At 44.6% G+C, this 26,740-nt stretch overlaps 1 protein-coding gene across 4 annotated transcripts in view; it reads right to left on the reverse strand.

Moving 5' to 3' along the window:
* The window catches only part of AFG3L2 (AFG3 like matrix AAA peptidase subunit 2), a 336,314-nt gene that overhangs the window by 164,432 nt on the left and 145,142 nt on the right, over window positions 1-26,740 (reverse strand). For all 4 annotated transcript variants that reach the window (XM_069219758.1, XM_069219759.1, XM_069219757.1 and 1 more), the window contains one exon: window positions 11,361-11,631. In XM_069219758.1, the coding sequence (XP_069075859.1) occupies window positions 11,361-11,631 (271 nt within the window). The remainder of the gene's footprint in view (window positions 1-11,360; window positions 11,632-26,740) is intronic.

The following is a 26,740-nucleotide window of genomic DNA, read 5'->3' on the forward strand; positions in this document are numbered from 1 at the left end:
CTCCTTAAGGAAGTAATTGCTACCAGGAAAGCAACTTTCCATTAAAGAAACTGAAGAGCACAAGAATTCATGGGTTCAACTGGTGGACCCATAAGCCTTGTGAGCACGATCTTAAGATTCCAAGCAGGAGCTGGTGGAGCTCTAGGTGGAATAACTCTTTTAAGGCCTTCCATAAAAGTTTTTGTGACAGGAATTCTAAACAGAGACATATGCTGTCTGTTTTGGAGGTAGGCTGATATTGCTGTTAAATGAATTTTAATAGATGAATATGCAAGATTTGCTTTTTGTAAGTAAAGCAAATAACATACAATATCCTGTACTGATGCGTTAAGTGGATCAATGTTTTTGGGTTGACAGTAATATACAAAATGTTTCCATTTAGCTGCATAGCACTGCCTAGTTGTAGGTTTATGTGCTTCCTTTAGAATGTCCATACATTCTGAAGGAAGCTGTAGATATCCAAACTCTATGACTTCAGGAGCCAATTCGCCAGGTTGAGCATACTGGGATTGGGATGTGTGATTTGAACTTTGTTTTGAGTCAATAGGTTTGGTCTGTTTGGAAGCTTATGATTTTGTACTACAGATAGATACAATAGTGTTGGGTACCAGTGTTGACGTGCCCACGGGGGAGCTATGAGTATCAAAGTCAGGGAAGTGTGATGGATCTTGTTGACCACAAATAGAATTAGTGGAAGAGGGGGAAAGGCGTAAACAAATATACCTGACCAATTGATCCATAGAGCATTGCCCTTGGATCGAGGGTGTGTGTACCTGGATGTGAAGTTTGGGCATTTTGCATTTTTGCTTGTTGTGAAAAGGTCTATGTTTGGTGTACCCCACATATGAAACAACTGTTGAATTACTTGTGGGTGAATCTCCCATTCGTGTATTTGTTGCTGCGCCCTGCTTAAGAAGTCCGCTAGTTGGCTGTGTATCCCTGGGATATACTCTGGTAATAGGTGAATGGGATTGTGAATTGCCCACTTCCAAATTGTCTGTGCTAGAAAGGACAATTGAGATGGGTGTGCCCCCCCTTGTTTATGTAGATAATACAATGTTGTCTGTCCATATTAACACTGTCTTAATTGTGATCTGTGGCAGGAGTGCTTTGACTGCTAAGAACACTGCCAGCAATTCCAAGGACTGAGTCCAATTCTCCCTGTATCATAAGATTGCTGAGATGATGCATCTGTGGTGATTATGGTCTGTGGCACAGGGTCCTGAAATGGCCTCTCTTTTAATAAGTTGGTGTGATTCCACCATTGTAGAGAGTTGTAAGTTTGGCAGTTTAACAACACTAGATCGTTAAGTTGACCCTGTGCCTGAGGCCATCGCTGTGAAAGACACTGTTGCAGGGATCTCATGTTTAGATGTGCATTGGGTACTATTGCTATGCAGGATGCCATCATTCCCAACAGTTTCATGATAAGTTTTACTGTGTAAGTTTGATTGTATTGTAGCTGTGATGTGAGATTATGGAAAGCTTGAATTCTTTGTGTGTGTTGGTAGGCTAATCCTGATTGAGTGTTCAGAATTGCTCCCAGATACAGTTGTATTTGCGCTGGTTGGAGATGAGATTTTTGGTAATTGATTGTGAACCCTAGACTGTGTAGGGTATTGACTGTTTATTGTGTGTGCTGTTGAGAGGTTTGAATAGTGCTGGCTTTTATGAGCCAGTCGTCCAGATAGGCAAAGACATGTATATGTTGCCTTCTGAGGTATGCTGCAACCACTGCGAGGCATTTGGTGAATAACCTTGGTGCTGTTGTTACTCTAAAAGGTAGCACTTTGAACTGGTAATGCCTGCCTGCTATCACAAATCTTAGGTATTTGCGATGTGCTGGATGTGTGGCAATGTGAAAGTAAGCATCTTTTAGATTGAATGGTGTCAGGTAATCCTGTTTTTCTAATAGGGGAATGACATCCTGAAGAGTAACCCTGTGGAAATGCTCTGAAAGGATGTACTGATTGAGTGGTCAGATATCTAGAATTGGTCTGAGAGTACCATCCTTATTTTGGTATAAGGAAGTATAGAGAATATACTCCTTTCCATTGTTGAGCTAAAGGTACCATTTCTATTGCACCTTTGAGTAGAAGTGATTGTACTTCTTGTTTTAATAGATGAGATGCTCTTGATTTAATTTGTCTGAACGAGGTGGATTGTTTGGTGGAGTAGAAGTGAGTTCTAGTCAGTAACCATGTTGGATAATTGACCGAACCCACTGATCTGTAGTGATGTTGTGCCATTGTGGCTAGTAATTTACCAGTCTTCCTCCCACAGGAGATGTGTGCTTTGTCAGGATGGTGAGAAAGTCACTGTTTGTTAGATGTGAGGAACCTCTGGATGTGGAGTGTTTCTCTCTATCTATACTGTTAGATCCTCTATAGGAGCCTCTAAATGGTCCTCTAGCGTAGAATTGTGAGGATTGTTTTTGATGAGTGGATGGTAGTTCCGTGGCCGAAGGTTGAAACCCCCTCTAAATGGTGGCTTCCGAATATTCCCCCTGGTGGGTGTGGTGTACAAAGCCCCTATGGTTTTAGCTGTTTCTGAATCTCTTTTGAATTTGTCAATTACTGCGTCGACTTCAGGGCCAAATAAATGCTGCTTATCAAATCGCATGTTTAAAACTGCCTGTTGTATCCCAGGTTTAAAACCTGAACATCTCAACCAGGCATGTCTACTAATAAGCACACTGGTATTAACTGACCTAGCTGCCATATCAGCTGCGTCCATAGCGGATCTAATAACATTGTTCGATATTGCTCGCCCTTCATTAACTATTTGCAGTCCTCTCTTTTGGTGTTCTGGAGGGAGGTACTGTAATAGCTCTTCCACTTTGTCCCAGTGTGCTCTGTCTAATCTAGCCAATGGAGCTTGTGAATTGGCTATCCTCCAGTGATTTGCAGCTTGTGAGGCCACCCTTTTGCCAGCTGCATCTATTTTCCTGCTTTCCTTATCAAGAGGAGGGGTATATCCTGTGTGTTGGCCCTTTTTCCCACTGCACCAACTAAAATTTAATCAGGAGGAAGTTGAGCTCTTATAAACACAGGGTCTGAGGCTGCTGGTTTATATTTCTTGTCCACTCTAGGAGTGATAATCCTAGCTTTAACAGGCTATTGAAAGATATCAGCAGCATGTCTGATCATGCCTGGGAGCATAGGAAGACATTCATTTTTTTTTTTTTTTAAACACATTTTTTTATTGTTGTCAAGGCGGTACATACATTGCAATTTTTTTTAACATCTTTCTATCTCATTTGTTATGCGATACAGAACCGTATTTTAACGTTTTCTTTTAACATTTTTATACAGTAAATTGTAACGTTTTATTGCCTGTTACAACTTTTAACTGTTTAACATCTCTACTTAACTTTTATCTACCAATTGGTCATCTATTCCAATTATACATGGGGTTTTTGGTTACCAGGTCGTAAATTTTTACTATTGCTCTAGTCTTTGCAACTTTGGGGGGTTATGACATATCTATTCCTTTGTGTACTTTTTCCTACCCACCTTCTTCCTTACTTTGTGTCTCGAAAGTTTCCATTAGTGCATCCCAATCTGGGGCTACCGGACATTCTCTCATTCCGGAGTGGTCTTCTCGTCTAAGTGCCGCACCATAGGAAGACATTCATATTGCTTGTGTGTTGATGCTAGTGTGTCAAACAGAAAATCCTGCTCTATGTGATAAGTGTGCATTTGCACATTATGGTATGCTGCAGCTCTAGCCACTACTTGATTATATGCTGTAGTGTCCTCTGGTGGTGAGGGTCTGGCAGGATACAACGGAGGGTCATTCGGTAATATGGGATCAGAGTCCTATGTGTCCCATGGATCTGTGTCCTGTTGATCATCACTAAAATAATCCCCATGTGGTGAAACCGAGGATGTATGTGGTGATGACTGTGCCTCATATGTGGGTGATGGTGGTAGAGGTGGTGGTGGAGGAACAGGAGAATGTGTCAGAGAAGGCTGTTTCTGCGATGAAGCCTCTCCCTGTTGTTTCTGCTTATAGACATTCTTTGATGGAGGGGCATCTTTTGAAGTGTCTCTAAGAGTAAGTTTTCTTTTAAAGGACATTGGAGGGAAGGCAGTTATATTTCCTGTGTCCTTCTGAATAAGTATTTTCCTTTGCTTGGCGTCCATCACCTCTAGAATAGGTTAAATGTCTATGGATTCCTGGGTAGAAATAGTTTCTTCACTACCCCTGGCTTTCAACGCCCAAATCTTTTGTTTTGGTCAAACTGAAGGTGGTGTAATCCTTTTCAGCTCCGAAGTAGATTTTTTTGGATTTTCGGCTCGACTACCAAATTGGTGTGGGAGTCTGTTTGGTCAAAGACAAGTGCACCTTAGTCTTAAATCTCGGTGCCGAACCTCAAAGTTCGTCATCCAGACTTTGCTTTTGAATCCAACCATGGCCTGAAGGCTGTGGAGGCTCGACGACCAGTGCTGGAGTCTTTTTAGTAACTTTTGTGTGGTGTGATGGGGCAGTTGTACTCACGTACTGCGCCACAGGAACGTAGTGGCTGTCGTCATCTGAATGTTCTTCGGAGTCTTGGACGGAAAAGACTGCCCTATGCCGCACCTCCTCTTGAGCATGTTCTTCACTGAAGATGTCTGGTGTGTCTTCTCTTGGTTTCAACGCCATCTTGAGACGATGAACTCTACGTGCCCAAGAGTCTTCTTAGATTGAAAAGATCTACAGGTGTCGCAATTGTCTTCTTGATGGTCTAGAGATAGACAAAAGTTACACACTGAGTGCTGATCAGTGTACGGAACTTTTGCGTGACACAGAGGACAGAATTGAAACGGAGTTCATTCCATCAGACTCACATGAAAGCAGGCCTTTAAAAGGCGAGACCTGACGGTCTAAATCGGATCGAGTATATTTGGAAACATGATCGAAAGCAATACTGACGATATTACATTTTGAATTTCCAAATCAAGATTCACCGGATTGAGAGAAAATACGTCCGAACCAGACAGCGGAAAGAAAATTATCTAACAAAGGGCTCGATGACCATGCGCACTATCAGCGAGAGGATGAGTCGCTCGATCTTGTGACTTGAAAAAGCTTCTTTGAAAAAAAACAACCTGTAACACTCCGAGCCCAACACTAGATGGCAGACTATGCAAAGCACGTGTATCTGCTGCTACACATGCCATTGAACATAAAGAAACCCTAAAAAAATGCAAATGCACTTATGAGTTACATTTACACATTCAACTGACAAAGCTTCCCAGCTGTACTTCTGAAGTTTTTGTGCATTCTAAGAAAGTAGTCTATGCAAATTAAGTGCATACGCTAACATACATTTCTAAGTTTTCTGCAGACTCCTGAAACACGCCTGGAGTGAGCTTATCTAAATATGAGAAGCCTCCCAATTTCTAAGGATCAAAGCACTTAAGGTATCCAATAAGCACATCAACAGAAATTATTATGTGAAGATGGAACAATATCTTTTGAAATCACAGAATTCATCCTAAGGTAACACCAACAATCAGCTGTGTGATTACTCAGACTTACACTGAATGTTCTATTAACAGAAGAAAGGAAACTTTGCGCATAGCTTCGTCACACGTATTAAGAGCTAAAAAGCAATTGTCATGGATCTTGCATGGGCTTCATCTTTTATTCACAATCTGATTAAATTAGGCACGAGAACCTTTGTGCATGTACATAACAAAAAAACACTGCAGAAATAATGATGTTTGCTCAGACACAGCTATCAGGCAGACCTAAACCGATCACAGATGCTGAGTCAAAGGGATCCACCCTCTATGCACCTAAATACATATAAATGTTGCAACAAAGCAGCACTAAGCGTCTCCACTGGCAATACTTCAATAATGCAGGGTCTGTTATCATCGCAGTGAGCAGGTCCCAAGAAATTATTACCTTAAGAACTTTAATGCCTGTATTTCACCTTTTCATTTCTTAGTTGTCCTTGCGCTGTATGCAAGTCAACTATCTTCATGAGGATAAACAAGCAAGTCTACTACACTGGGCCTGGTACAGGGCCTCAGCTTTGTGAGGATTAATATGTGCTTTGGGACACCTTGCAGCTGCGCTATCAGCACAGACACTCGAGGAGCGAGGCGTTCCTGATGAGACAAAGCATTCCTTCTCCCTGTGCTTAATCTGTTAAAAGAAGAGTCAGGAGGCCTCCGCAGCATGCACCACCCGTTGCCCCTGCCAGCGCTGCTGAAAGTACCTGCACAACTACAAACCAGCATACTGCTACAAGTACGTTAATTCGGACTATTTGAGGGCCCTAAAGCTATAAAAATGGCTTGTTCGGCAGGTATTACTTGTTTTTAATGTATATTGAATTAAGAAACAATTGTGCTGCTAATCTCTAAATTACATAAACAGCGCCATCATGTAGCAGCTGTCATAAGTGCTGGTGTTAACAATTAAGTGCTGGTGCCGAGCACCAGACAGCACCAACTCAAATTAGTCGCTGCCTTCTCCAAACATCCTGCTTTTCACGTTTTACCTTCATATCACACTGAATAAACAAAACACTCATTTTTTTCTGCAGACTTAAAAACATGGGGACAAGCAATTCTTCGCACATGATGTTTGTGGTAATGTGCAATGACATAGCTCTCTTTCTGGGATTCATATAATTCAGTTTTTCAGGGGTTGCAACTAAACCCATACATGAAGCATACCTTTCTGCACATTGTGAGCAAGTGGTTTTTTATAAATGTGGTTGCGTAATAAAGACACATATTCATAGTGGATCGAGTCAGGTTTGTTTGAAAACCTTAGCTCAACCCTGAGTAGTTGGGGCTCTCAGCAGTCAGGCTTTATCAAAGGAACAAGTGTAAATCATAAAGAAGTTCCAAAGCAGTTGAATAAGAAGAAAACTCAACCCGATAAAAATCTCACGCACATCTATAACAATAGGTTGTATTTTTATCTTTAAATAGACACCTCAATGACAAAAATCCACCTGCTCCGGAGATATGAATTTTTAAAGAAACAATAAGTTACAGGTTTCACTCAGAGCAATAAATCATTGTAATCTACTGTGACTCGCGTTTTAGGGTTGGCCACAACATATAACTTGAAAACGGCTATAAAGGCACTCTTGTTGCAACCAACTCTGGCACAGAGCCAATCACAGGGACCAACAATGTCCCACTGAACAGTTACCTCGCAGTCAAAGCAGTCTCCAGTACAGTACCAGGCTCGATGGGTGAACCGTCATAGAACTTAATGAAGTGGCCCTGATGCAAGGGATGAAGGATGCTGAAGATGCTCAAGGAAGCTTAGCAGGTGACGGGGGCCTCCTTAGTGGCATCCCTCAGTCCACAAACATGCTCAGGCAGCTTTGACCACAGGGCTGATATCCCTTCAAATCCAGATGAAGATCAGCCAAAAAAAAGAAAAAAAAAAATGTTGCCACTGGTTTACTTGTCTCCGGTCACAGCGAACCCAGCAGTTCCCTTTAACTGCCCATACCTTCCTTGCTGGGAGACCAAACTGCACTCGGATGACTCTCCTGGATCTTGCAGACTCAGGGACAACTTTTGAGGGGCACGACTTGGTCTCCCAGGCTGGACTTCAATGGTCAGATTTTCATGGCTACCAATTCACCAAGGCAGGTTTCATCAGCCTCAGTGGCCATGTAGCTGTAACAGGAAGACAGCCAACTAACTCTTGCAATCACTTCTGTCTGGGGTTTGGGGACCACTCTTCCTTTAGCAGGGCACCACAGGCACAACCATTTCTTTCCTAGCCTAAAAAGCAGCAGGCGCAGCCCAGTCTTTGGTGCAGCTTCTCCTTTCTGGTTCCTGGGAACAGCAGGGCAGTACTTCTTTGGTCTCCTCTCCACTTAAGACGTGATCTGAGGTGTGGGTGCCAGGGGTGTCACTTTTATGCCCAGGATGTACCCTAGGGGGATGCAGCAACTACAAGCCAATGAGCTACCAGGTTCCCTTCTACCTAGTGATTACTTCCTTTGATGTGTGACACCTAGCTAGCCCAGATGGCAGAACTCTTCTCTTGGCATGTGAAGCTCCCTAGCCCATTCCAGAGCTATGGCTACCTTGGGGCTACACACATGGAAAAACTGGTTTAGCAGCAGCTTCCCCTCTCTGTCCATGATGCCAGCCCATCTGTCAAAACAAAAGAGAAGTTCCTCTGGGGTGTGACCACAATTTGCCCTTCAAAAGCAGCTTCCCATTTAAAGCTTGCCCTTGCGCTCACACTCTGTTTGTCCTTTCTGCCAGGAGGAGGTCCCAGCTCTTCAACAGCAGCCCCTTTGTGCTCCTTCCTGAGAGTCAGTCACACCTTACCAGAAAGGCAGAAGGCTGTCTGGAGGACAACAGCTTGTGTGAAAACATAAATGGTCAGTGGAAACTTTTGGGTGAAAAAGTTGCAACTTTATAAAGTGCCTTTTGTGCAAAGGTTATATTAAAATGCGCCTTGAGCAACAAGTCGGGTTTAACACAACAATTATTTTGATAACTTGAAGTACCATACTTCGCAGGCAAATTCACAAGTTAGCACTATTGAGTTTTCAGAGTGTAACTCTGTACTTGGCAACGGGGCTACTAGCCTTTCCACAGTAAAAACAAAAATGCAGGGTTTTTACTGTAAGGACACATAAAAACATGTCTAATTTTTTGATGTACAGCATCCTGCCATAGAGCTCATTAGGCCTACTTCAAGGTTGACAAATGTACTAATTTAAAAGGAATGGTTGGGCCTTGCCATTACTTTAAACGGCAAAGTTGAGTTAGCAGTTTAAAAACTGCTCTACTAGTCTGCAATGCCAGGCTGGAAGGCATGCTTTACTCTGGCACACTCACTGTGGCACAATCAGTGTTGCAGTCCATTAGGAACACTTTCACTTACAAACCCTGGGTACCCCTGGTACCATATAACAGGGACTTATAGGTATGTTAACTTATGCCAAATGGCCGTAGACCAATTAAATATATACCTTTTAAAGAGTCAGATTACTGGCACTGAGGCCTGTTTGGTAACAGTCAGTGCACTTACAGAGTCGAACAGTCAGCAACATCAGTCCAAAGTAACCAAAAGTTGGGCAAAAAGTGAGGGTGAATCCTGCAAAAAGCCATTTCTTTACACAAATTTTATTGACAAATGCCTTAGGATGGTGGGGTGTCAAAATACCTTGTATCTTTTTTGGCATGCCCTGTTTTTTTCTGTGGGCTCTTTAACATGTGAATTCAATGCCAGGACTTAAAATGTCAACAATAGAGGGGTCTTAAGCTTTAATGACCAGGAGATGCAGTTCACTACTCAAGGATGGCTATAGCACTCTCATAATAAACTGGAAGATAGTTGTCAGCTGACAGTTAAGAGGCAGAAACATTACCCCAAGAGGAGAGAGGGCCTACCAGCATCCCCTTATAAAACTCCCCAAGTCCATCAGAAATTTGATTCTCACATTACCCTCCCCAATGGTATGGTGTGCACTGCGAGCAGAATGCAATCCAAATGTTGTCTGCCTAGGTGATGGTTGTGGATGTGACAACTTTCATGATACTCTGACAGGGAGATCAGTCTCCCTGGTCCTGTAGAAGTTTGGTGGACTGCAGGGGACATAAATGTAGCCTCTACCTCCTGGCCCCATAGACAGCATTGCCTAGCACTAAAGAAGTTTTGAATAATGGAATACCAGTGCAATCCACTTTCACCTAACCATCTGGTGTTGGTCCCTTTGCCATGCTCTGCAGAAACGGTGCACAGTTCTAATTGAAAGCACTTAAACATAAAAAGCATGGCCTTTGACTGAACCAAGTTGTCTGCCACTGAGCCAAAGCAAGAAATGTGATGGCTTCATTGACCAGTAAGATGTACTTCATCTGAACATGTCACTGGGGCAAGGCCCAAAGAAACACTTAGCAGGGACATGACTAGTGCATTTTGCCCCCCAAGGTAAGACCAAGGGTAGGAAATGGAGAAGCCCTGCTGCTTTGACCCACCTTCGAAAAAGAGGAGGCTGTACTGCTCAGAAGACTCACACAAGAAGGGGAAACACCAATGCCCAAATGACTGAAGCCTACATGGAGGTGGTTGTCTTATGGACTTGAGCCTACCAGGAACCACATAGACACATCTGTTTGACGCCCACTATAACTAACCTTTGGGAGCAGAAAGTCAAGCAACTGAAAAGGGTATTCAAGGACTGGGTCTGATAAACTGCATTGCCCCCGTCCCATCCTATCCCATCTCAGACTTTGTCAAGCCCAAACATGTGCATCTCCAACTGAAAGCGTCCCCTTGGCTGTGGCTAGAACCTCTGAGGCTGAAACTACATGAATTGTATCTAACTTTTACAGTTCTAGAAGGATCTCCAGTTGAAGTTGTGGCTTCACCTTATCTGCAGTTATCCAAACCAAATGGTTACCCCATGGATTCAAGAAGTTGCCTCTGGTCGCCCGTGTATCCTAGTCAATCAAAAACTGATCAACACAGACCAGTTTCGGGATGCAGACCCTTGCCGTTTGAAACTTCCATTTGCACTTCAGGGGTTTAGCCTCATTCAAGTACTAATGGTCCACCTATATTGACCTTGAGACCGGTTTCACCTTTAACAGTTCCACCCTGAACTGAATTCAGTGGTCGGGGTGCCAGCCACCAACTTACCGAAAGGTTTACATTAAATGGAAGATGAAATTTGGAACCACAGCCCTCCTTTTTCCTAAAAACATCACCTATTTGTTTGTACAGGCCCAAACACATTTTGAGTGGTGGGCGTTTGAGCAAACCCCGATTTATTTTAAGAATCAATTAGTGAGATTATCGTTCACCAAATGATTGTAAACAAGTTTTTCATCTTTATAAAATACTCCTTATATCTTATCTTTGGCCTTGTATTAAGTTGTCTTTGGTCATTGGTAACTGCTGTTAAGTAAACAAGAGATACTGTACAAATTAGAGCTCATATCTGAACCATTTTCCCTTAAAGTGGCTAGGCAGAGTTTAGGACCTGTATGTATATGCTCTTTGTAAGATACTACATTCCAAGTCTGTGTTTTTAGGGAAGGAAAATAATGCAGTGAGAAAATGTCATCAATATCAGGAGGCTTGCTTTTATCTCTCCCATCCATTCCCAACTCAGCCTACTTCTTCCAATGGAGTTTTTAAAACAGGAAACAGTATTTCCTCCATCAATGAGCAGCTGCTTGTCTCAATCGCATTTTCTGTACTTGCCCACCACATAGGCTGGATTACCAAACTATGTCCAGGGAAGGCTATATTGATGCATGGGTTGATTTGTAGGAAGGCATACCTTCTCTGCCACAGAGTTATGAATGGGGCTCTAGCACACTAATCAAATTGTTTAGCTTCATAGAGAGCAAACATCTTACCTTTGGTATTTTAGCTCCAAGATCCTGATACTGCTTTGGATTCTTGAGAAAATTAACAAATTCCATAATTTCCAGCTTTGCTTCTTCACAGCCTGCCACATCTTTGAATTTGACATCGATTTCATCTTTAAGCACTTTAGCTGTGGTTTCACCAACACTGAAGAGCCCACCCATTCCTCTGCCTGGTCTTCCACCGGCTGGCCCCCGCCTCAATGTATATAACAAAAAACCGATGATGAGAACTGTGGGAAGCATGCTCAGCATAAAAGAGCTAGGGAAAAAAACACAAAGAAAATAATGATTTTCCACAAAAAACATGGTTAACAGTGAACATGAAAAAAGTGCTTAACTGACCACTGTATAATGGCCTAAACAGATGTATTTTTTTTAATTAGCAGAGTTAGGGTGGGCCAATGTGGGTACTTGTCATTTCATGCTACAATGTACTTCTCACCGCCAAGGGAAACTGACTCTACCAAAATCCTTCGCTATAAAATTGAATAAAGGGGGTAAAAGTGATGCCAGCAAGATTGAAGGTTGTATTCCTACTCAGAAGAACATCTAATGTCAAGCATACCTTTTTGGAGAACTTGGCCACTGAGCACAGAATCTGGTGCAGGAAGCATGCATAGTCATAAAATGTGCAAGGTGGAAAAAAACAGAGGGAAATTGTCAACTTTGCAGCTATGCAAGAGAGTGGCCTCAGGCATTAGCTACAGACAAGATGGCAGAAAAAAGACCAGGCAATGCAGGCTTACTCTCACTTCCATTTCTGTAACTGCCAGTCACCCCATCAGTTCTAGTTTGATGCCAACTGTGTCCAGTTTGTTTGCTGGTGTTGTTTTGAAGTCTCTCAGCTCGGCAGGAGGTGTAGTGTATTCCTTAGAGCGCACCGGTGCCCGTGAGTGCACTCTTTAAGAAGAATGACATTGCCCCTTCAAAGAACTGAAAGCCAAGGTTACATGGTGGATCTGACTGTCCCTATCGATTATTAGTTGCATTTCCCAAAATTGGTGGTATTACCCACACTGCTGCATGTGTTCCAAAATAAGCCCATTCTCATTCCCATGAATTTTTTGAATATCTGTAATCCAAAATGATGCAACGTATGTGGGAAAGTCAAATTCCTAGGATGAGCATGGAGTGCCTTGTTGCACAAAACACACCAGCAAGCCTAGAGGTCTCTGTTTTCCAGGAGTAATAATTTGCGGCCTGCTGGCCCTATTCACCGTTTTCTGGCAGCATCCTCCATCCAACTTCCTGCAGGGGAGCACTGAGAAAGTCATGGCTAGATATCGGTCTTCAGTCATGTTGTGGCTCAGAAGACATAATGCCCCTACGGGTGAGATTCAGACAATGCATGGTGACGATTAATGGAGTACCTAGAGTAAACAACACTCTTTCCACTTTTTCATTGGGACTTAATTCAGGACCTAGAGGTCATGCTTCAAAGTAAAGCTATTAGATAATTGGAGGTGATGGGCATAACGATGTAGGTACATTTATCCACAGAGGGCATGACTTTGACATTAGATCAGCTGAGCGGAGTCATTCCAATCTGCCGACTGACCTTGTGCCATTACTTCTGCATGCATAATGCAATTGAGATAAAGTTGCCTGACTTCACCAGCATTCTCAAAGAATCACCCGTGGTGAGGTGTATCATGAGAACAGAGCACCCAATTCACTTAGGGCCTGATTTAGATGTTGGGAAACGGGTTACTCCATCACAACGGTGACGGATAACCCGTCCGCTGAAATCTAAATCCCATAGGAAGTATTGGGATTTAGATTTCAGGGGACGGGATATTCGTCACCAGTGTGACGGACTAACATTCCCGCCAACATCTAAATCAAGCTCCTAGTCATTGTGTATGCAAGATAGAGGGCTACCAGACCTCCTACAGTGCACGGATTGCATCAGGCAAAGAACAACAAACTAGGATTTGACATGATGTGTGCTTAGTGGACAAATGCCTGCTTGAATACTAACATTGTTAATGAGTTATCATATTATATTAAATTATTTGTATATTAGATTAATTCACTAAATTTCTACGTCAGAGGTATGTTTCTCCAGTGAAACTTGAGAAGATGGACCCATTCTTGTCAGACCTTTGTCATAGGTGTGGTATGAGTGCTCAGTTGCTGCATTTGGCATGGCAGTGCCAACAGATACAAGAAAACTGTAACAATGTCTGTAAGGGTCTATTTGATATGACTGGAGAATGCTTCACTACAAGTCCTGACATTTGGCTGTTGGTTCTCTTCGAGGTGCTGCCTACTTTGGGATATTGATTCTCATGGTATGTGGCCAAGAGGAGACTAGAGTGGGTATAGATCTGTTCTGAGGTGCACTAATATACAGACTGGCAGGATAATGTGGTGCATCTCAATGAATTAGAGGAGGCGTACTATAAAATGAAAGTCCTGAGGGCCAGGCAAAAAGATAAATAGGTCGACTTTTCGGCATCTTTTCTGAGGAGTGTTTAAGACAGTAGCACTGTGCAGTGTAATCAAAATTCAAAATATAAAATACAAAGAACTCTCACTCAACTTCTATTTTTTCTGTATCATTAAACATCAATACGGTCTATGACACCTGTTGCCATATGTTTTTACTTCATTTGGATTTATTAATTTTTATAAACAAAACACATAATATATTATTTACAACTCAATTCATACATACACAATTAAAATTATATTTCTCTTGCCAATAAGTGAGTACATCTACCATATCAGGTCATGACTCCATATGCAAAATTTATACCTTACATACAATTTTTGCATTCCCCTACATTTATGACCATCTATGTCTCTTCTTAGATGGACAGCAGATTTGCTGTAAGTGGCCCGCAGATGTCTTAGGCCTAGAAGGGCTCAGTAGTTCTTAGGCCTAGAAGGGCTCAGTGGTTCTAGAAGGCGTCAGCAGGGCTCACACAGTTCTAATTGAGACTTGCATTATACCATGTCTAGCATCCATTTCTTTTTTGTGGGCAGTGCACACTTGCCCCACTGAAATGCCACTCTCCTCTTTGCCAACACGTGAGCCACAGCCACCAACTTTTGACTGGCGGGCTGTAGACTCTTAACCAGTTCAAGCAGGCACACTTTAGGATCACAGTGCACTGGCTCTAGTGCCATCTCTGTAAGTGTATCTGTAATTTGAACCCAGAACCTTCTGATGGTGTCACAGTTCCAGGCTAGGTGCATGAAGTCTGCCTCCTCTGCCCCACATCTGGCACATCCAGCATCCGTCCTCAAACCAAACCTATGCAATTTAGCAGGTGTGTAATATAGTTGATGCAAATATTTGACATGTATTATTCTCAAATTACAATTAGATGTGAAGACTCGCAGCCGCGCACAGCAAAACCTTCATTCCGCTATCTCCATGGGCCTTTCTAGCACCGCATTCCAGACGTCTAATGCCCTGTCCTGAGTTTGCGGATTATCCATCTGTGCTGCACTGTACAGTTTGGTGATTAGGTGTCTGCACATGTCATTCTGCAGGGTCTGAAATGCGGTCAGTGTCGGGGGTTTCCTTGGAAATGGAGGATAGGGTTCTTGCAGGGCAGCCCTGTGGCAGTAGTATTTAAAAGTTAGCAAAGGGGTGTAGCATTGGGGGCATGAACCATCGCATCTCTCATAGTGTGTAATCTCGCTCTTGTGTAGTTGCAGTGCAGTATCTTCCCTAGAGACGGATAAAGCCGGGTAGCAGCGCAGGGGTAACGCTATTGCATATAGAGGGTGTTTTTTACCATCCTGTCTCCCATTACCATTCAGGCAATAGTCGCAGCCTGGACCGTGTTGATTTCTGTGTGTGTTAGCCCTTCCCTCTTATGCGGCAGTAGAGCTCAGAGTGAAATAGGAAAGGAATCATGTTCCACTGCAATGTGGGGCACATACTCATGTGGTGCATAAAATAAGTGGGCAAAGTGGGCCTGTGCACTAGTAGCACAGGGAATTTGGTGTGTTGAATCCACCGCTTGCATACGGTAAAGTGAGTATGTCCCAGCTGATTCTTGGCTGTTTTCCAGCCCACACCAGGATTAGCAAATGTGCGCTTAGTTGTTTGAAAAAGTACTTCGGTAAGGCAATGGGAATGTTAACAAATAGGAATAGGAACTTAGGCAGTATAATCATTTTCAGGACTGCAATCCTGTCCGTTACCAACATTGGCAGTCACATCCACCTGGAAACCTGGTCTTCCAGGGTCAAGATCGCCCCGTCATAGTTAGATCGAAGCATGCCAGTATCTCTATGAACCCATATCCCCAGATATTTGGTATGGTCTGTGCTCCAGGCAGGTATCAGGGGGAGTATGATCGACATCAACCAATTAACACTAATCTCCAGTATTCCAGGTGACAGGTGCACTGGCAGGTCCCTAACATACAACACTATGTCGTCAGCATACAATAAGATACTTGGACGCAGACTAAAATTTAGTTACGAGGCATTGTATGTCTGACGAATGAACAGGCCAGCAGTTCTAACGTTAATGCAAATAAAAGGGGTGGCAAGGGGCATCCCTATCCTGTTCCCTACCAATAGGAATTTCCTCAGAAATATACCCATTAACACGTACACGGGCCACCGGGGCCACATAGAGAAGGCATATCCAGCGCAGGAAGGCAGCCGAGATTCCCATGTGGGCTGTGACCGTAAACATGTACTCCCATTCAATGGAATCCAATGCTTTGGCAGCGTCCAGTAGAACCGCTGCCGCAAACATGGAGGGATTCAATTGATGAAGTAGGGTGAATAGGGTGCACAAGTTGTGGGATGTGGATCTGGACGGTATAAATCCAGATTGATCTGGAAACACCAATTTAGGAAGCAGTGGTTAAAGGTGAGTCACCAGGATTTTGGCTAAAATGTGTGCGTTTATATTGATGAGGGACAGAGGCCTGCATATTCAAGTGTCCCGTCGGGCTTCAGCAATGTCACTATTCAAGCTTTGCACAGGGAGGGAGGTAACTGCTGCTTACGATATACCTCCTCGTACATGGCATGTAAGTGAGGGGGCCAAGAGCTCAGTAAATGCCTTACAGAACTCACCAGTCAATCCATCAAGCCTCAGTGCCTTCCCGTTTGGGAGAGTGCGCATAGTTTCTTTGATCTCTTCGATTGTTATGGACTGGACAAAATATTCATGCTGCTGCGGGGACAGCCATGCCAATGCCATCCTTGAGGAAAGTCCCAATTTTATCCGCTGTGGTGAATGTGCGAGTACTGTATAGACGGGTATATAAAAGTGTTGGAAGGATTTTAGTATGGTGGGGGTATTACAATGATCACCTGTCTCCGGGGTAGTGATCTTTACTATGTGGTCTCTCCTTTTAAGTTTTTTAAGTTTCTCAGCTAGGTTACACCCTCTGCAACCACCCTTACCGTACACTTGTGCAATGTGGCGTTTGGATAAAAACTGCAATTCTTCAGCTGCTACATCATGAAAGTTAGTGAGGTTCTCCCTAATGTCAGCCATTGAGGCATGGCTTGGATTTCTCTCATAATCCTGCTCCAGTGTGTGCAAGGTGTCTTCAGTTTTCTGAAGCTGGGTGTGTATTGATTTTAGGACCCACACCTGTGTGCTGATGTAGAATTCCCTAATTGTAACTTTGAATGCCTCCCACAAGGTACTCTTCTCAGTTAACTAAGCCATCATTTGTTGCAAAATATTTGATAATGGCGGATTTGAATCCATCCCGAAACGCGCAGTCCACCAGAGTTGTTGCTTGGAATGTGTAAGAGGTCTGGACCAAGGTAGGGATCAAGAGCCTCAATTGTGCTGGTGCGTGATCAAAAAGTGTTTTCCTCTGCCCATGTGCACATCTCTTGGGATATCAACCAGTAGTCCAGCTTAACCACAACCCATGGACTGAAGAGGTAAGTATGGCCTCTAACTAGGTCAGGTGTCTCAGCCTCCAAATATCCTCCAGCCCATATTCCTCAAGCCCTGCCCCAATTACCGTGGCACATTGCTTGCTGTGCCAATCCGCCACAGCTGACCTATCCACTGTGTGGTCCAAGTATGTGTTGAGGTCTCCACCCCAGAGAATATTTATTGGTGATAGGGTGTGGATGTGTTGCCACAGGGTCATGAAGAATTCCAAGTCATCAACGTTGGGGCTGTATGTGTTTATAAAAGTAATAGGAGTGCCGCATATATTACCGTGTGCAATAGCAAGACGCCCCTGGTTGTCCACGGTACCACATATATTACGGTGTGCAATAGCAAGACGCCCCTGGTTGTCCACAACGGAGTCAGTCACTGGAAATGTTATCCCTGTTTTACCAATATCATAACCCCTCTAGAATAGGACGAGGCCAGTCTATACTCTGCCCACCTGGTGCCAGTGGTCTGCTCTGTATACTGTGTCAGATGCATCTCTTGTAGCAAAGCAATCTGTATTTTATGACGGTTTAAGTAGGAGAGCACCAATCTAGTTTTATGTGGATTATTGGGACCCCAGACATTCCAGGTCAGTAGAGAGAGGTGTCCCCCCATTGAGCCATGCTATTACCAGCATCTGGGCTATGTTATCATATATTTTGGTAGTTGGGGTAGAATGGCCATTGAGAGGCATGTGGTTGTTAACTGATAGTGTTGAACACATCTTATATGAACCCCTTCCCCAACCTACTTCAGCATTCTGAAGTTGCCAAAGACATTCCCCATCTTATGAAGATATAAAAGTAAACATATAACATTATTAAACAAAACCCATAACCACAGTATATTTATCGTAACCATTCGGGGTCCACCCTCTGGCAGCCGCAAAGTACCAAACTCCCTCTTATGGTACGGAGGTGGCCGGGAGGTCTATAATGTGTGCCATCCATCTCTTATCCAGCTGGCAGCCGCGGCCCCCCACTCAAGGAGCTGCATTAACCCCGCCTGACTTGTCCACTTAATTATGTATCATATCAACAGCCATGCCACAGAGTCTTGAAAGTCGCATTATTTTCCCTTCTCTATGCTGTCCGCTGCAGGCGGATTGCTGTTCCGTGAACTGAGGGACTGGAGGGTAAATTCCTCTGCTGCCTTGGGGATAGTAAAAATTGTCGGTTTACTACTGTGGTCCACGCGTAAATGCGCTGGGTACAGCATGGCATATATGATCTCCACCTTTTGCAACTGTCGGTTGACGGCAAGTACTCCTGCCAGGCAGCCTGTACTGCCGCGTAAAGTCAGGGTAATAGCCTATCTGGTTTCCTTAGTAAATATGGTCCTTCTTTTCTCATGCCAACCTGAGCACTGTGTCTTGGTCGCGATAATTCAATAGTTTGGTTTTGATTGCACACAGGAGTGCTCCAGGGGGTGGCCGCGCCATGAGTAACAAGTGTGCTCGTCCACCAACAACAGGTGTGGCTTATTTTACAGACCAAAGAGCACCTTACTCATTTGTTGGACATAAATCACCATTTTGCCTGTGGTGGTTGACATCGGAAACTCAGTGATTCACAGATTGTTTCAACGCGATCTTGCTCTAAACCCTCCTACCTGAACAACAGACTCAACTTCTACGTCCCCTCCCGCCAACTCCTCTCGGCCAACCTCTCCCTCGCCATCGTTCCCCGATTCCAACGCAAGACCTCCGGCGGCAGATCCTTCTCCTACCTCGCCGCCCAGACCTGGAACTCCCTCCTGACCCCCCTGCGCCAGACCCAGGACCTCCTCACCTTCAGGAGACTCCTCAAGACCTGGCTCTTCGACCAATAGCAGCTGCCGTCCCCCCCCCCCCCCCCCCCCCTCAGCGCCTTGAAACCCTTACGGGTACATAGCGCCCTTTATAAATTTAATGATTGATTGACTGATTGATTAAATCTTCATAATTTGCCTAAATTACAGCTAGGGCCTTTTCCATATCTAGGCATTTAGTAGATATCCTTTGCTCAGCCACCGTGAGTAGCATATGTAGTTTATCTAACTTTGAAGCCATATGATCCATTCGTATGTTCAGGGATTCTATTTTCCCCATCAATGATTGGAGGCTTTGTTGAATGGCCATTTAGTTAGTTTCTATGGTGGTCCCCCCTGCGAGTCCATGTCTTCTTCACAATCAATCTGAGCGTCTTGCTGTGGCGTGTTGGAGTGTCCAGTTTCGAAGTTGAGGTGCGTTTGACTTCAGTCAGCTTTCTCCATGTTTGCAGTGGTGATGGTAGTTCTCTAATCACTTGCACACCTTGATGCAAATACCTGCGGTCCGCAGCACTCAAGTCCTGGGGTAGTCCAGGAGGATGGCTGTAATGTATGCTACTGTGCTCGTTAGGGATTTCAGCCCTCTGGCACCTTGCCTCAGAGCCCAGCACCCACAGTTCCAGGTCTAGGTGGGAACTACCTTTGCTGCGTTTTGTCCATAACGCACTATATGCACCCTGGTCCCAGCTTACTGTCTCTAGATAATGTTGCAATATTGATCTGGCCATGTAGTACTATTTAGTGTAGAGTAGATGAGTCAGCAGAAAGTTAGATGTGCACTGACGCAGGTTGTGCCACCGTTATCGCCCCTGTGGAAGGCTATGAGCTCCCATGGATGCTCTACCTCACAATGCCCGAGACAGAGGACAACTCATCAGAATCCAGGCCCTCACTGTACCACTATCGGATTGCAGGACTTATATTATTAGCATTATTAAACGTGTTACATCTCTGCACCCACCAGTTCTGCCTCGTCGCTACCTGGAGTGCGATGCAATCTGTAGTGCGTCCCGACGGTCCGATGATAGGTTCTTGAGGGTCTTGTGTTGTTATCCGCGTCCCGCCGGCTGTCCAGCACCAGTGGTCTCTCCATCAATAGCTCGCATGCGCTGAAGATCTCTTCAGCTTACCTTTGGCGGGCGTACTCACCCACACCGCTCTGCTAGACAACTCCACTCACGGCCTGCTCTAAGCTGCCTGTGGTGTTCACCCCTGTCTTGGCCTCACCTCAGTTGTCAGCTCTGCCTGCAGTGCCTTTGCATGAGGGGTTGGGGGGAGGGGGGATTAAGGCCCCCATGTGCCCTGTGAGCGCTCGCTGTTCTGTTTAGTGCTGCTCAGCTCAGCTGCAATGCGGCACGGCTTGTTTCTCCTCCACAAGCGGTTCACACGGTCAGCAACTACATGTCTCAGTCAGCTTTCTAGGGGGCACAGGCTCACCCTACCGGGTCCCGCAGTTCCCCTCAGCTATTCTGAGGCAGTGCCTTTATTTTCCCGTTGTCACAGCATATGGATGGCAGAATAATCGATGGATTAAACCATTCGGCCAGCAGAGCTACACTACAGTGTGGCCACCTTGCTGTGGGCTCTCTAGCACCCCCAGGTACTGCTCTAGTGCCACTTAGAGGCCCTGTGCCCTTCTCTCACCCAGATGAGCACCCACACCCAGAGAGGACGCATTGAAGCAATCATAGTAGCCTGGGCTTGCATGGGTGCTGAAAGGGTGACCCATCAGGAGATTGGAGGGGTCCATCCACCAGTGGAAACCTTGATGCACTGACTGGAAGATCTGTACTCCAATCGAGATGCTCCTTCGATGTCGCAACCACTGCCTCCTCAGACACTTCTAGAAGGCCCTCAGTCACCATCTGGTGTCAGACAATAAGAAGATGCAAGAGGTCATAAGGCCTAGCATGTGCAATACCTGCACCAGCGGGATCCAAGATAAAGTTAGACCTCCCCGAATAACCTCATGAATACCTCCTAAATATCCACACTCCTATGAGAAGAAGGAAAAGCCTTTAGATGTATTGTATCAAACAGCGTTCTAATTAAAGTGACCCTTTGTGTGGAGGATGGTCCGGTGCAGAGGATAGAAAAGGAATGGGCATAGCCCCAGCAGATTAGTTGGATGACCTGTCCACCCATTGCTGACAAAATACAAGATGCTCTCCCCCAAAATGAAAGATGGTGTTGTGAGGTGACAGTGTTTAGAGGCTGCAGATGGTGGTGGGGGCTAGACAACCTGCTGCATTCTAAATTTGCTCCCGCTTCTAAAGAAGTGTTTCGTCTTCTGAGGAGTCTGAACAACATGCTGCTGCCTATTTGTTAGGTTTGTGCTATACAAACACCATATACATACATACATAGGAGGCAGAAATGGCTTCCAATTTGTGAACTGCACAGCCCTAGAGTTAACACAAGGTTCAGATATTTTTGGTGGATTGCCATGCAGGAGAGCCTAGGCCCATTGTTCAGGCCACCACACTCCTATTCTTGAAGAGTTCCAAGGAAGAAATCACTTTCTCTCCAAACAGTTGTTTTTCCATCAAAGGACACATCAATAAGCATTACTTGGTCATCCCCTGAAAACCCAGTGGACTGCATCAAAGTATGTTGTTATAATGTAACATCCACATTCATAGACCAGGCCATGGAGCCTGCAGAATCAAAGTAAAATTTCAGTATCCATTTTGATGCATCCAGTCTATTGCTCATCACGTCAGTGAGTGATTTCTTCATGTGCTCTTGCAGGCGGATGACTGCGAACACTGCACGTTGCCATAAAACATGGACATATCGGTCCAAAAGGCAGGTGGCGTTAGCTGCGCAGAGTCAATCTGCTGGAGGCAAAAACTTTTCAACTCACAGGATCTAGTTTTTGGGAATCTCTGTCCAGTGACAGGACGGAAAAGGAATTTGGGTTCCGTTTTCAGGGTGGTATCTCCATTACCAACTTCTCTGCTGATGGTGAGAGGACAAAAAGTATTGGTCACCTGGAACCACTCTATGGCACCTGGTGATCTGCCGGGCTTGTAAGAAAAAAGGTGGCCTTCTTGTTCTAAAAGAAACAGCCCTCCAGTTACGGAGGAGTACTTTCGCCACATATCCCCCACCCTTGACATGCGGCTAAGAACACATTATGAAACTAAAACCATCTAGTTCTCATAGTAAACATGAGCAGAATAATGTACCAATACAATAATGCTGTTGTTAACCAGACAATAGGAAATGCCCAAAAGGAAAATGCTCTTTACCCAGTAAGCATCTGTTTGTGGTATGAAGTGCTGTAGATTCACAAGCGTAGCATAATCCTGTCACACAGTGTTGGCTCTGATGTGTGCAAGTTGTTTTTCTTCAAAGACAGTCTTTCGAATCACAAGGTAGTGTGGTTGCTCCGCATTCTGGTAATGCACATCGACTCCATTGTTAGATTGTTTTACCGCAAAGGTGGGTGAAAATGGAATGTGAAACATAGTGTAGTGCGATGTCCATGCTAAATGGATTTCTGATAACTCATAAAAGTCACTGTAACAAACACAGGTGTCCTGGGAGGAGGGTGAGCACATGTGTATCTACAGCACTACAAACAGATGCTTACTGGGAAAGCAACATTTTCTGTTTGAGGCATGTGTGGCTGTAGATACGCATGCTTAGCATAGACTATAAAGCAGTCCTCCTCCATAAGCAGTGGCTAACCTGTGGGTGATACAGTTGTTTGAAATAATATATGTAAAACTGTCTGGCCAACATAGCCTTGTTGACAGGTCAGCACATCTAAACAGTGATGTTTTGTAAATGTATGCGGTATAGACCATGTACCTGCTTTACATTTGCCAGCTATAGGTATATTTCCTAGGAAGGTCTAGGAGAGACTGTAAAGTTCTTTTAGCTTAAGCATAGTCTGTTTGGATGCATTTAACAATCTAAAGTGCAATGCATGATTAAGAAATGGCCTTTCCTTTGTTTTTGAAAACAAAGAGTTGTTCTGTTTCCCTAAGTGATTGGGTTCTATCAATATAATACATATGGGCTTGTTCTATATTTAAGGTGTGTAGAGCCCATCCCGCAACTTAGTCAGGTTGGGGAAGAAATACTAGCAATTCGATAGACTGACTAAGTTGGAATTGAGTCACCATTCTTTGAAGTAATTTAGAGTTGATACATAGTACTATCCTATCTCTATGCAGTTGAAAGAAGGGCTCTTTTCTTCTAAAGGTAATACCTGAAGCTCACTGACACATCTAAGTGAAGTGATAGCAACTAGAAGAGATACCTTCCAGGATACAGACTGGAGAGGCTCAAATGGAGGGTCCAATTACCTTGTTAATACAATATTGAGATTCAAGTGGGAGCTGGTGGCACCCCACGAGGAATGACATAAGACCTTCCAGAAAGGCTTCAATGGCAGGAATCCTTAACAGGGAAGTGTGTTGTCTGCTTTGAAGAAACGTGGCTACTGCCGCTAGGTGTAGTCTCATAGATGTAAGAAGCTAAACCAGATGTCTGTAAACAAAATAAGTATCAAACAATGTCTGGCACCTTGGCTACTAAAGGACCAATATGTTTGAAATGACAATAGTAAACAAATCTTTTCCACTTTGCCGAATAACAGACATGAGTAGTAGGCCAGTATTCTTCTTTTAGAATGGCCATACAAGCCGTGCTTAATTTGAGCTGGCAGTTGCCGGTGGGGGCCATCAACACTTATTTAACTTATTTTCCCACACCAGATATTTGCTAAGCGCAAGAAAGAGAAAAACAGAACGTAAAGATGGAGAAAAAAATAAAAGACAGCAAAATCATCACAAAGGGTAAAAGCAGAAACGTGCATGAATGAAAAAAATGGGCAGGGATGCCTAGTAGTGAGTTGAAAACAAACAGTCTTGGTATTAAGTGCTCCAACTTTTAATTGAACCGGCCACCGGCCTCTGAGCAGAGCTTCGGGTTTGGAACCCTTTCTTTCACAAATTAAGCACTACATACAAGGTTGTGGTAGATTCAAGTAACCAAACTCCAGGACTTCAGGAGCCAGATTGCAAGGTTGAGGGACCTGGGGTCTGGTTGTCTGATTTCTCCATGGCTCTGCGTGAGATGGTCCTGCCTGTTCACAGTATCTTGTGGGGAACTACTGAGAGATCTAGTAGTGTGGTGAACCATGGTTGCCATGTCCATGTGGGAGCCACTAGGATGATTGTGAGAGATGGCTGCCTAAGTTTGCAAACTACACACAGAAGCAGTAGAAAGGGTGGAAAAGAATAAGCAAATATCCTGGACCAACACATCCATAGTGCATTGCCCCTGGACAGTGGGTGTGGGAACCTGGAGGCAAAGTCTATTTCTGTGTGAGTCCAATGGCGGAAGTATGGTAGAAGGACTTGTGGGTGGGGTTCACTCTTGTGGACTCGTTGGTGCCTCCTGCTTAGATCTGCAAAGTAGCTGTCCACTCCTTGGAGGTACTCTACTAACAGGTGAGTGTTGTACCGGCCAGCCCACCTCCAAATGGTCTGGGGCTAGATGAAACAGTTGAGGGGCCCCAGTTCCCCCCTGCATTTGGAGATAGCACCAGGTGAACAGCTAGAAAACTCAAGGTGATTGATATGGAGATGTCTTTGGCTTAGAGTCCAGCATCCCTAGACAGTCAGGTCTTGTGAATCCTCTCCCAACCCATGAGGGTGTCATCCATGGTTATGGTTCTCTGCAGAACTGGGTCTAGGAAAGGCCATATTTGTAGGAGAGTGTTGGAGTCCTACTACTGCAGAGAGTCCCAACCTTGATGGCCTACCAGCACTTGATCTTCCCATTGACCTTCCACTTGAGTCCATTGAGCCTCTGAGAACTCTTGTAACGGAACCATGTTGAGTCTGTCATGAGGTACTATTGCTATGCATGAAGCCATCAAACCGAGGGGACTTATGACTGTTCTCACGGTTACCTGCTGATGAGATTGCAACTGGGGAATGAGCACTTAAAAAGGCGAAATCTGGGTGGCACTGGGTAAGCTATCCTCTGTTGTGAGTCGAAGAGTGTTACCAGACAGGGTTCTTATTTGCATGGGTCAGAGGTGGGATTTGGCAGCATTGATGGTAAAGCTTAATTGATGAAGTAGGTTTATTGGGGCCTGAGTGTGTTGGAAGTGAGCTCTAGACAATAATCATGTTGGATAATATCCAACACTCACTGGTCGGAGGTGATCTTCCACCAGGCGGGAAAGAACCCTTGTATTTGACCCCCGACAGGCATTCTTTGGTAGTGGGAAATGGTTGGCAAGCCAGGGTTTGGTGGTGCCACAGGAGGGTTTTGTGAAACTACCTCTGCCTCTACCCTTTAAATTACTGCCCCTAAATGACCCACTGTAGTATGTCCCTGGGTGAGGTGGTCTTATCCTGGGGGACACCCAGGAGGAGGTCTCCGGGGAGGAGGTCTAAGAGCCTCCACGATAAGAGGAGCAATGAAATGAGTCATGTTGCGAAGTTATCTGAAATGTCCCCATGGCCTTGGCCATCTCATTATCTTTTTCTTTTTTTATATGCCAGGAGGGTGTCGACCTGGGATCAAAAAAGAGTTTCCTGTCAAAGAGAAGAGCCAACAGATTTTTCTGGACCTCAGGTTTAAAACCTGTTTCTCAAAGCCAAGCATGTCTCCGAAGGAGGACACTAGAATTTATGCCTCTAGCTGCGGTGTCAGCACCATTGCGAGCACAGTGAATTGTGGTTGTAGAAATTAACTTACCCTTTAAGCCTATCTGGTATGTCTGTTTCTTGTGCTCTTCTGGGAGATGTTGGAGGATCTCTCCAATCTCGCCCCAATGGTTCCTGTCATTGCAGGGTAGGAGGCCACTGAAGTAAGTGATCCTCCACTGGTTGGTGGTCTGGGCAGCTTCCCTCTAAACTGCAACATTGATTTTTGTGCTCATTTTATTTGGTAGTGGGGTGCCTAACCAGATGCTTGAGTGTTAGCCCTCTTGCATGCCATGGCAACTACCAATGAGTCGGGTAGAATTTGTCCTTTTATATATGTGGACTCGTTGGGTGACACGTCCCTTTTTATGTCGACCCTGGTTGTCATGATCCACGACCTAATGGGTTTGTTGAATAGGTCTGGTGTGTGGCGCGGCATGCCTTTGAGCATTGACAGATACTGTGCAGAGTGTTGGCTGGAGGAGAGTCTCTCAAATAAGAAATTGCCCTTTAGAGACCCAGTGTGTAGCTGGACTTTGTGGAAAGCTGCAGCTCTGCTTTAGAGGTCGTAGTGGGTGGTAATGTCATCTGGGGGAGAGAGTTTAGCGGGACACAGATCAGGGTCTGTATAAGCAGGTGGAATCCCACGGGTCGTGTAGAGGGATAAAAAAAACTCGTCTCACCCCTCTAAAAGCAAGAGTGGATGGAACCCCTGAAGAGTATGTTGTGTGTTCTATCGGTGGTGACTGCTTGTGATGCTCAGCTGTTGCTGGTTGTGTGCTGACGCATACCTGGCTTGTGGCCTTGTCCGCCTTCTTTCTCTACTTTGGTGGTGTTAGAACTTCCAAAGCTTCTTCCAATGGTAATTGTCTCTTTGCTGGCGGTGCACCAGATACGACCAGTGTCAGGGTATATCATAAAATGGTTTTGTCTGGCGTCTATCTCCTCTTGCTGCCGTTGAAGCACCAGTTCCACAAGCTTAAAACCATGTG

Source organism: Pleurodeles waltl, chromosome 2_2, assembly GCF_031143425.1.
Source record: "Pleurodeles waltl isolate 20211129_DDA chromosome 2_2, aPleWal1.hap1.20221129, whole genome shotgun sequence".
NCBI classification, from domain to species: Eukaryota; Metazoa; Chordata; class Amphibia; order Caudata; family Salamandridae; genus Pleurodeles; species Pleurodeles waltl.